We start from the raw sequence: 11,432 nt of genomic DNA on the forward strand, positions 1-11,432 counted from the left end.
AATTAATGCACTTATTAACAGTATTAGAATCTAAAGAACCAAAAGAAAACCAAGAAGAAACAAATGAGATTAATAGGAATGGATATAAAGCATTACAGAGATTAAAAAAAGAATCTTCAAATGTGCAGATTCGGGAGAAAAAACACGCGGAAGAATAGCTTTTATTTAAGAAGAAAAAGACCTCAACTTCATTATATGCTGACTAGGTACAGCAGTGTTACATAGCTGCTAAGAAAGTGTATCTGATTTTAGGTCCCATTAATAGAACCATAATGCTCAAAACAAAGGACGTAATAGCTCTGCTCAATTTGATACTGCTCCTAGAATACCACATTCACCCTCAATAGAATTTTCAGACCAGTGGTTCTCAAAATGTGGGCCACAGATTCCAAGAAGTCCCTGAGACTGTTTCAATAAGGTCAAAACTCTTTTTTATAATACTACCGTTTTCACTGTGTTAGTATTTGCACTAATAATGCAAAAGCAAAGGTGAGTAAAATATTGGTGTCAATGTGAATTAAGGGAGAGGCACCAAACTGAATATCCTTTCAAGATAAAAACCCTTAACAAACTAGGAATAGAGAGGAACTTCCTCAACACGATAAAGGGCATTAATGAAACAATTCACAGCTTACATCGGTGAAACACTAAAAGCTTTCTCTCTTAGATCAGGACCAAGACATGGATGTCAACGTTTGTCATTTCTATTCAACATTGTATTGGAGGATCTTTCCAAGGCAATTAAACAAAAACAACAGAAAAAGTCTCCGGATTGGAAAGTAGTACAACTATCTTTATTGGCAGATTCTATTGTCCTATAAATTTAAAAAGTCCCACTCTAATCCTAACCCTAACCCTAATAAAAGAGTTCAGCAGGGTTACAGGACACAAGATCAATATAAAATAAAACTGTATTTCTATAAACCTGCAATGAGCAATTTGAAATGTAATTAAGAAAAAAATTTCATTTACAATATAGAATACCTAGGAATAGACTGATTAAAAAAACCACAAGTTACACTCTGAAAACTACAAAACATTGCTAAAAAAAAATTAAAGAAGATCTAAATAAATGGAAAAGCAGCTTATGTTCATGAACTAAAAGCCTTAATACTGCTAAGATGGCAATAATTTCCAACATGATCTACAGAGCCAACACAATCTCTATCAGAATCTGTGAGGTAATAATAAATATACATAGTGGTGTCTGTCCCTGGCTTCTGACACCAGCTCCTAAAACTCTTTCAATCTCCTGCGTGACAGGGGTGCGAGAAGCATCTTTTGTTCTAACATTTGGTTTTGGACCCTGGTTCCTGACACAGAGCTCCTAAACCCCTTGGAATTTCCTGGATGATAGGAAAACTTTCTGTTCTAAGGAGGTGACTCCTGGATAGCTTCAGGATGGGAGCTGGTCACCAGAAAGACCAAGCCTGGAACTTTCATCCCTGACTCCCATCCTCTGGAAAGCAAAAGGAGGCTAAAGATTGAGTCAATAATCCACTATGGCGACGTGATGCAGCCTCCATAAAAATCCCTAAGGTACAGCATTTAGAGAGCTTCCAGGTTGGTGAACACATCCATGTACAGAGAGGGTGGCATGCCCCAACACCCCGGGACCCTTCTGGACCTCGCACTACGTACCTCTTCATCTGGCTGTTTTTGTGTAACCTTTATCATACAATAAATTCGTAAATAAAAGTGAGTATTTCCCTGAGTTCTGTGGGTAATTTTAGCAAATTATCAAGCCCAAGGAGGGGGTTGTAGAACGAATCAAGAATCCAAGGAGGTAAGAAGGTCTCCATGTTTGGGAGTAGCCTGGCTTAGGGTGAGGTGCATGAGCAGGGCGAGATGGTTTCCACATATATCGAAGGCCTGGCGCAGGGTGAAAACTCAAGCAGGATGAGGACAGTGTCTATACAGGGTGGCAGCCTGCACTGGGGCTTAGAGCCCAAGTAGGTGAGGAGAGTGTCCACTGCATGGGGGTGGACTAGTGCAGAGTGTCAGGGCCCAGACAGGGTGAGGAGAGCATCCATATGGAGGGACAACCTGGACAGGGACATCAGAGCCCAACAGCGGTGAGGAGGGCACCCAAGCAAAGCAGCACCCAGCATGGGGAGTCAGAGCTCCAGCAGCATGAGAACAAACCCCACCTCAGTGGAATGTTATTAGGATTAAATGGATGACATGTGTAGTGTGTGAGCCCACAGCAGGCATGGTCCAAGCGTTTGCTATTGATGTACATAAAAGGAACACATAATACCCAACAAGTGGCTGTTTATTGTATGATTACATCATTGCATTGCATCCTATATACTTCATCTACATACACACAACAGATAGTGTCTGGATGATGAGCAAAATTATTTCTAAAAATTAACTTCCCCTCAACCACTTAATAGCACCTACATCCCTATCATAACTCCATTGTTTTTTACCCATACTTTCCAGACGACTCTTTCTTGTTTAGTTTTGGGTTAAGCTTTCCTTTCATACTCCTTTAAACTCTCTACCCCTCTTCATTGTGACTTCTCCTTCAAGATCTTTTAATTCTCATATTAGCATAAAACCAACAATCTCTGTGGAACAACACATGAAACATCTAGGTTGGTGTGCAGAGTTTAAACAGACTCAGTGAGTCTACAGCTACTTCCCACATCAGTCTATACAGAATACAACTTGATACGAGTCTTACAGGTTTCATACCTGTCCTCGCTTTGGTGCATGCATGTATATCCCCAGGTAGAGTCCCATGGAAGGGGAATAAGCAAGCCGCAGTTTGTGACCAGTCCCAGCAGTCAGCCGAAGGTCTTTATTCACAGGGACATACTCCAGCATGTCGGCGACCATCAGGCACATTTGGTCCTGCCCAAGGTAAGAGTTAATAAGTAGTATCAGAGAATATTCAGGTTAGAAAAACGCCTTCCCTTTTTAAAGAATGTACATCCAACAGGGGAGGGTATAGCTCAGTGGTAGAGTGCCTGCCCAGCACGCACAAATTCCTGGGTTCAATCCCCAGTACCTCCATTAAAAATAAACAAATAAGAACCTAATTACCTCCCCCAACAAAAAATAAAAAAATAATTTAAAAATTAAAGATGGGAGGATATAGCTCAGGCGCTAGAGCACATGCTTAGCACGCACAAGGTCCTGCGTTCAATCCTCAGTACCTCCCCTAAAAATTAACAAATAAATAAACTTAATTACCTCCCCCATTAAAAAAAAAAAAAGAATGTACATCCATTATATCTAGCAGCCTATCTAATTTATCTGCCAAAGAGTGCTTTTTTTAAAGGCTGAGATGAAAATATCTCTTTAGTTCCGAGAGATAAAATCATCAGCTGTTTTGTTTGAAAATCTTGAAAACTATTTTACCAACTTGTATTTTAAAAACACATTTGTTCCTAGTGAAGAGTATACTCTGTACCACCTCACTTTTCTGTAGGACTCATAATTTTCAAAATAAAAATACAAAAAGAGGAGAAATGTATGAAAAATAAAGTAAATGAAACTGTCTAAATGTGAAAATTTCCAAACTAAGAGCTCTTACCAGAGCTCTTCTAAGAGAGGAAGTAAGATTTATTTAAATTCCCTCATAATTCACAATCCTATTTTAACTTACAGTAACTATAAACGTAGCATTTACCTTATAAGACCACATTCGTAACTTATGATCTTGACACAGAGCAAAGATGAAGGCATCGTGTTCAACACAATGAACAGCAAGACTGAGGGGACGATCCGAAGGCCCCTGATCACCTCTAAAAACATAAGGCCAAGTTTTAGAGTTCTACTGTTGCAAATTATTTAATCATCAGAATTTGCAACTTAAGAGATAAGATACAATTATAAATGCACACTCTTAACAGAAGGAGCAACAGTTTTCAGGCTGGTCTAAGAGAATTACATTTTTCATTTGACTTATGACCAATTACTACAATAAATTTTAAAACTCTCTAAATATCAATGGAATACTATTTTAAACATCAAACTTTCTACTTCTAATATTACACAAAATTAGATTTGGTAAGTCAGGGCAGAGCACTGAACTGGATGTTGTGAGAAGAAATACAGTAAGCCAGTTTCTGTCATCAAAGTGTCCAGTCCCAAATGAAGTGGGCTCTGGAGTGTGGCTCTTCTCAGAGGGAACATGATGCTGTGTAGCCCCTTCTCCTTCCTAGTATAATGTTCCACTGCCTTGGAGTCAGACTGGGAGCACTAGCAGGTGCTGACCAGTGCAAAAAGATTAAATTCTCATGCCCTTTGATTTACCTACCAGAGACCACCCACCTGATAGCTGTTGGCATCCAGCCTATAAGCAACCGTTGCATTACTGAACTCTGTTTCAGCTCCACAACCGACACCAACCCTACAAAGTTGAAAACAAACCAGTGATATCCAAGGCACCTCTTGACCATACTTGGTGAAACCCAAAGGTGAGAAGGATGCAATCACAAATGAGGAATTTATGACAGGTGATGGGCTTCTACGTAATACACCTTTCTACGTGTATCACACCTTAAATACTTTGAATCATTATTAGATCAATAAAAACAGCATCTTTACATTCCTAGAAGAAATTTTTGCCATTTACAAACAGTAAATTATATTCCTGCTCAGAAGTATCACTTCATTTTTCCAAAAGAAACACTGGACACCTCTCATGTGCCAGGTACAGTTCTAGGTGCTGATGATACAACAGTCAACAAAACAAATTAAAATACTCCTGTCCTCATAGAGCTTACATTCCATTGAGAGGAAGAGAGAAGCAGGGACAGATAATTGGTTAGAAAAATAAAACACAGAAAGGGCATAATGAATGCTAACGGTGGGGGTGAAGGCGGGGTGTTGCAATTTTAAAAAGGTGGTCAGAGAAGACCCCACTGGCACGGAATAAAGACCTAAAGGAACTGCGGGAATGAGCCAGGCTGGTATCTGGGGGACTATCCCCTGCAAAAGCCCTGGGGTAGGTGTGCTTGGTATGTTCAAGGAGCTGCAAGAAGGCATGTGGCTGGTGTAGAGGAGAAGGGGAAAGAAGAAGGTGAGGTTAGAGGCAGCAGGGCGTCACCGTAAGGACTTCGGGTTTATTCAGAGTGAGATGAAGAACAGCCCTATTTGAGGGCTTTGAGGAACAGGGTGACATGACTCAACTTAGGTTTCAAATGTATCAGTCTGCCTGAGAAGTTTCTGCAGAGGGGTGAGGACAGATCTGGGGAGATATATAGGAAGCAAATGCAATAATCCAGGCAAGTGAGCGGTGACCTGGACAGGGTATTAGCAATGAACTTCCTTGTTTCAGTTAATTTATTTTAGTTACAGTACCTCAAACTGAAGGCAGATAACCAGTCAACTCATCTCTACTAAAGGCCTTAGAAAAGAACTGTCTTACAGTTATGTTTACTCAAATAAGCTGTACAACTATTCATCCACTGTATAAAATCTTGCCCTTTTGGGAAAACACAGTCAAGCATTAGGGACTCATTAGGCAAACAATAATGAGCGACCATTTCAGGGCTAGTATAGAAGCAATTCCTACATCGGATGATGGCCTTGGACTTCTAATGTCGGCTTTAATGCCAATATTCCTTTGTTTAAAATTAAACCCATGCTCAGCTCCCGTTCTTACCGGGTATGTCATAAGGAGGTAGTTTAAGAACAAAGATTCCCCCAGAGGCAGATGGTAGAGCAAACAGAGCCTCCCCGTTGTTGCTAAGCCAGGCTGCTGACGTGGTAGAATTTGGTGAGAGTCCAGGGACTGTTGGAATTAACTGATAGTTGCAGGGATCCCTGAAATCAACTTTTCCAATGTCAGTGAATATTGACTGCATCTGACTTTCAATTACCAACTCCTGTGGAGTAATTAAAAAGAAAAATCTGTTAAATGAAAATAAACTGGATTTTGTGCAGCTCCTCTCAGTTACTACAGAAGTTTTTAAAGTAAAAAATTGTTGAGCTTAAAAAGAAAGCTATTCTTTTTTAAGACAACTATTCTTTTCAACTTAGAATGTGTCTTATCATTTTAAATAGTAATCATGAAAATATGCTTCATTAGGGCTAGCAAGGAATCTGAATTTTCTTCAATTTCGCAGGACACTGCTTCAGCACTAAATCTGTGACAGTCAGAGTAACTTGGGAAATAAAGGATATTACACTTAACCAACTTACACTCCTGTACATCCGGGAAGGGTGTGGTAAAAGTAACCTGTGCACTGTTTGATTGGTTAATATCAAGATTATCACATGATTCTGAGTCTCAGAGACATGAACCCCTGCAGGTAAGAGGCTGCAATTTTGGAATTTGAGGCGAACTGCATTATTCAACAGATTTATGTCCAGTGACTCTTCCACCAGCTCCAATGTATCTCCAGAGGTCTTCCTATTAAAAAGAAAAGACATTTGTTTTAAAAGTTTATGTTTTTCTTTGTAACTTATTCTTGCATTGAAATGTATGGTAATGGTGTCCAGGTGAAGTCTCTCAATTTGAAAATTTTGGATAAACAAACTCAGACCAATTCCAAACCACCACATTACATACTCTATAAAACACAGCATTATATAAAATTCAAATCTTACTATACAATTGTTAAATGGAAGCATTTCCAAACTTGATAGTCCATTTTTTTAAGAAGAATATTCAATGCCACTAAACTCCACTATAATGAAATCTCACACCATACACGCTTATTAGTTATAGTGGAATGTGGCCTCCACATATATTACTACAGTGTCAAACTACACTGACCTTAATAAATGTGAGTATTTCCCCTTCTGTAACGTCTTCCTGCTAAGATGCAGGGCAGACTCTTCTTCAGGCACAGCTCTGCCACGTGGTAGCTTTAGAACCACAGAAAGCACCATGCTGGGAATGCCCGAACTTCCCATCATCCCGTCTACCACATTACCCGAATCCATTCTCTAGGTGATCTCGTTCAGTGTAGCAGCTTTAAATGGCACTGAATGCCAATAATTCCTCAACTGTGTCTTCAGCCCAGACCCTCCATTGAACTCCTGACTACGCCTCAGCACTTCCCCTTCCGTATCTCACAGGGATCTCAAACCAAACCTGTCCAAAACAGAACTCTTGGACCCAGCAAACCCTCTTCACCTGTGCTCTTTTCCAACTCATTAATGGCCATCTCTATAACTTCCAGTTTTTCAAGTCAAAAATCTGGGGGTCACCCTTGAATCTTCTCTTTCTGTGTACCCTACATCTGATCCAACAGTAAATCCTAACAATTTCAACTTAAACCACATCCACAATCAGAACCTCTCTCACTGCCTCTGCTGATACCAGCCCTGGCCTAAGCCATCATCATCTAATGTCTGCAACGTGGTACCAACCTCCAGGTGGCCTTCCTACTCCCACCCTCTTCCCACTACATTCTGTTCTCAACATAGCAGCCACAGCAACCCTTTAAAAACACAACTTAAACCATGCCATTCCTTCACTTAAAACCCTCCCATCTCACTCAGAGTACAAGTCAAAGCCTTCAAATAGCCAACAAGGCCCTAATCTAGTCCTTGGCTACCTTATTTCTCTATCCTTTTTTGACTCAGCTGCAGACTCCTGGCCCCTTGCCATTCTTTGAAAACAACACACAAGCTCCTGTCTCAGGGTTTTTGCACTTTTTATTCCTTTTTCTTGGAAGGCTCTACCTAAAATTCTCATCCCCCAGATATCCTTACTTCCTCTTCTCAAATGTCAACTTATCACTGGGTCTTGCCCGACTACCCTATATAATATATTAATAATAATTCCCCTTCCTTCTTCTCTATTCCACTTACCACCTTACAAACTATATTTATCTGACTTTAGGGGGTTACTGTTGATCACCTGCTCCCTCCACAAGAATAAGGACTGTCTGCTTTGTTCCCTGCTATATCCTCAGTCCCTAAACGTTGAGTGGAACATACTAGGCATTCAAAAATATTTCTGAAATAAATAAGATTTGTAACTCTAACATAGGTCTTTTCTTCTGAGCCTCAGACCTATACATTTCAATGCCTACTTCACACTGCCAAAGGGCTGCTACACAAATACTTCATTAGTACATCTAAAAGAATTATTCACATCTCTTCAAAATCCATCTTTTATATCTCAGTAGATGACAATCCCTCTGCCCAAAGTCTGTTTAGTCACACCAGAAACCTATTTTTCCTTTACCATTCCTTACCCCATATCCCATCTATCATCAAGTCCTAATGAAGCTGCCTTCTAAGTATATCTTGAATCCACCTATTTCTTTTTTCCTAGTCACTCCCACAACTGAGTCACCAATATGACTTATTAAGTCCATCATAAAAACAAATTGTTCTTTTGTATTATACCCATCCCACCCAATTTATTTTCTGTGGTGCCAACTGGTGCCTGCTGAGGCCCTGCGACTCCCAAACTCCCAGCCCTTAGGCATCCGCCCGCTCCTCTTCAGAAGGTAAAGTACATCCTTTTCTGATGTGTGTTTGCCCTAGCAGGATTAATAGCCCTGGGAAATGGCTAACCTCACAACAGCTCAGGCTGACTTGTCTCAGTCCACGTTTCCTCCTTATCGGAGCCGTAAATTCCACTACCTTACCATACACCAAAGACCCTTACCTCACTCATAGCCAGTCAAAAATCTGTTCCCCTATTCCTTTGTGTTCACAGCCCCTTCCTCAATAAAAGACCCTGCACGTTCACCCTCAGTGCTCACACGCTTGCCTCTCATCCATGTGGCCTGCTGTTGTCTATGACAGTGTACCTAATAAACTCCTTCCCTATTTTCACCCTTTGTCTTTGGTAAATTCTTTTACCGCCCGAGACACCCTCCCACCCGTGTCCCTCAACACTTTCCCCAAAGTAGACTGGTTTTTTAAAAATGCAATTTTGATCACATTAGTAACCCTTTAAAACCCTCCAATGAGCGCTCAATGAATTTAGGATAAAACCTAAAATCCTTAAATAGGACCTGAGGGTCCTTTGTGATATGAGTCCTGCCTACCTCCCTGGTCTCAGCATCTCTTCCATCATTTTCCATTTTGCCCACTGCGCTTAAGCCACAAAGACATTCAGTCAGTCCCTCAAACCTGTCAAGGTCTGCACATGGACTTTGCGTATGGTGATCCCATTTGCTGAACTGCTCTCTCCCCCAACCCCTTGCTGACTGACATTTCATCCTTCAGATCTCAGGTTAAATGTGATTTACCTGAGGCCTTTCCAGCCCCATCAATAACATTTTGTCTTCCCATTAGCCTCTTATAGCCCCTATACTTTTCCTATGAGGCAAGTAGGAAAAATTTGTATTTATATACCTATGTGTGGTCATTAGCTTTATGTTTTTTTTCCTTCTCAAAACTGCCCCATGAAAGGTGGGTCCACATCTATTCCTACACTGCTACAATATCTTGCATGATGAAAATGGTGATTGTTTTTATTCATCACCCCCAGTATACTTAGCAGTGCCTGTCATGTAAAAGCTCAAACGTATCTGTAGAATGAAGGAAACAGTAAAGCACTATAAAACTGGTCTTTGGGGCTTTATCCCCTACGTTACATTCCTTCCGCTTTTAGTGCTGCCTGAGAGGGAACCTATTCTAGAACTCTGTGTCTCCTTAATTTCCCACTGATTCAGATATAGATAGAAAACAGTCTTTCTCTTTTCCTGCCAATAACCATTTCAGAAAATGAATGACACCTTGGGAACCACCACGAAAATTCCGAAGCCGAACAACCCAACCTTCCAGAGGGGTTTGACAAACACTGCACTTACCAATGAATGAACCTGTTTCTGGTGACGGAGAACAACTTGCCACTTTCCACATAGTAGAAGCCTCCCGCGCTCTCACTGTATTTCGCGGCTCCGGCCACGGCATCTGCAGTTCCTGCAAAAGGAGAGTGGGAAGCCTGCACACGTGGTTCTCCGGGGATGACACGCGCTGAGAAAGCGGAGGGTGATGGACTGACAATCCATACAAAACGAAGGGTGAGAAAAGGGGAAGAAGTAGGACACTAAAGAAGCTCTGATTCCGGGGCTATAGGCATGTGGGCTCAGAAGGATGAACTGGGGGTCAGATTTAGGGATCCACGGGAGGAGCCCGAGGCGAAGGATCGGATCGCGCCCTACGGGGATGCTGCCGTACCAATGCCGCAAACTGTGAATTCCCGAAAGTGCCTCGGCCTTTCGCGCTCAGCTCCGCTGAGCTCCACGAAGCTCCGTTCCAGGGCTCCCGCCGCCGCCATCTTCCCGCCGCCGCCGCGAGGCCCGACGGGACACCCGCGGGGCCGGGCGGCGGCGTCACTTCCGGAGGCGGAGCGAGCGGAGAGCAGACAGGTAAAGCGGCTGGGAAAGGCCCGGGGCGGGCTCCACTCTGAGCTGTGAGGCTTCCACCGACTTGGTTGGAGACAGGGTGGGCAGGGAGGAAGCCAGATGAGAGGGGCAAGGGGAGCCTGCAGACTCTATCTGCGGGAGCCTTTGCGTGGCGGGCTAGGAAGCCCCAAGGAGCGGCGCCATTTTCCCGGCGGCCTCAGGGCAGGGGGCGGGGCCGAGTTTGTTTCCATTTTAAAAACCGCGGCGCGGGCGGCAGGGCTGCGCCCCCCGGGAGGGGCGAGGTCCTGGGAGGCCGGGCGTATGGCGCCCTCTGCTGGATTCCGAGTTTGTCGTCACCTCTCCCTGCTCCGCGGTGTCAAGTGAATCTCCGCCCTGTCTCCTTTTCTTCACCTTTCGGCGACCCTTGGGATGGGGAGTGAAGGGCAAGAGGCCTTTTGTTTGGTGTTGGAATTTTTTCAAGAGACTATATTCGTGTATGCTTATATAATGAATCATAATGTGTTCACTTAAACATTGATGCTGCCACCCTGCTGGGATTACCTGAATGCTGCTCGCTTGCATACGTGAAAAGGAATTTACCTTTCCTTCCATTTGTGATCCTGGATGTTTGGAAGGTATTGCGGCTTTACCCGTATATTTAGGGCAGAACAGATCCTCGATTTGGGGAGAAAATGCTAATTTTCAGGGGGAAAGGTGTTTTTTCCCTTGCTAGGCAACGTTTGTTAAGCACTTCTGTTATTGTTTCTTGTTGATACCGGTGGCCAGGACCCTTCTCTGTCCTTCTGTTTCATTTCTGTATTTTGGGTTGCTCTCCACTTTATTTCCAGCTCACTCCTAGGACACCAACTCCGGCAATGCAATCCCTTCGTCCCACCTACAATCCATTGTTCCTGTCATCTTTTCACTGTCCCTTACTACTTTGATGTTTCCTTCTGGCTCTGCTTAAATTCCATTTAATTTACTCCCTTGCCTAGCTCTCTTTCATCATCATACTCAGATAAAAACTACTACTTTAATTAACTCCAAGTCTGCAGCTGCGTAGAACTGGAGAAAAATGTGCAGATGCACTGGCCTGCCTCCCTCTGCCTCCATCATGACTCTGAACCTTCAGTGGGCCCATTCTGTTGACCA

At 42.7% G+C, this 11,432-nt stretch overlaps 1 protein-coding gene across 1 annotated transcript in view; it reads right to left on the reverse strand.

The window, feature by feature from the left end:
• Positions 1-10,235, reverse strand: part of NUP160 (nucleoporin 160) — a 38,813-nt gene extending 28,578 nt beyond the window's left edge. Inside the window, exons 1-7 of the mRNA XM_006212244.4 lie at positions 10,114-10,235; positions 9,744-9,855; positions 6,163-6,373; positions 5,624-5,846; positions 4,288-4,366; positions 3,644-3,758; positions 2,704-2,862 (exon numbers count right to left, since the gene is read on the reverse strand). Coding sequence (XP_006212306.2) covers positions 2,704-2,862; positions 3,644-3,758; positions 4,288-4,366; positions 5,624-5,846; positions 6,163-6,373; positions 9,744-9,855; positions 10,114-10,213 — 999 coding nt within the window. The 5' untranslated portion in view covers positions 10,214-10,235. The remainder of the gene's footprint in view (positions 1-2,703; positions 2,863-3,643; positions 3,759-4,287; positions 4,367-5,623; positions 5,847-6,162; positions 6,374-9,743; positions 9,856-10,113) is intronic.
• Positions 10,236-11,432: the final 1,197 nt, after the last annotated feature.

The sequence above is a fragment of the Vicugna pacos genome, chromosome 10 (assembly GCF_048564905.1).
Source record: "Vicugna pacos chromosome 10, VicPac4, whole genome shotgun sequence".
NCBI classification, from domain to species: domain Eukaryota; kingdom Metazoa; phylum Chordata; class Mammalia; order Artiodactyla; family Camelidae; genus Vicugna; species Vicugna pacos.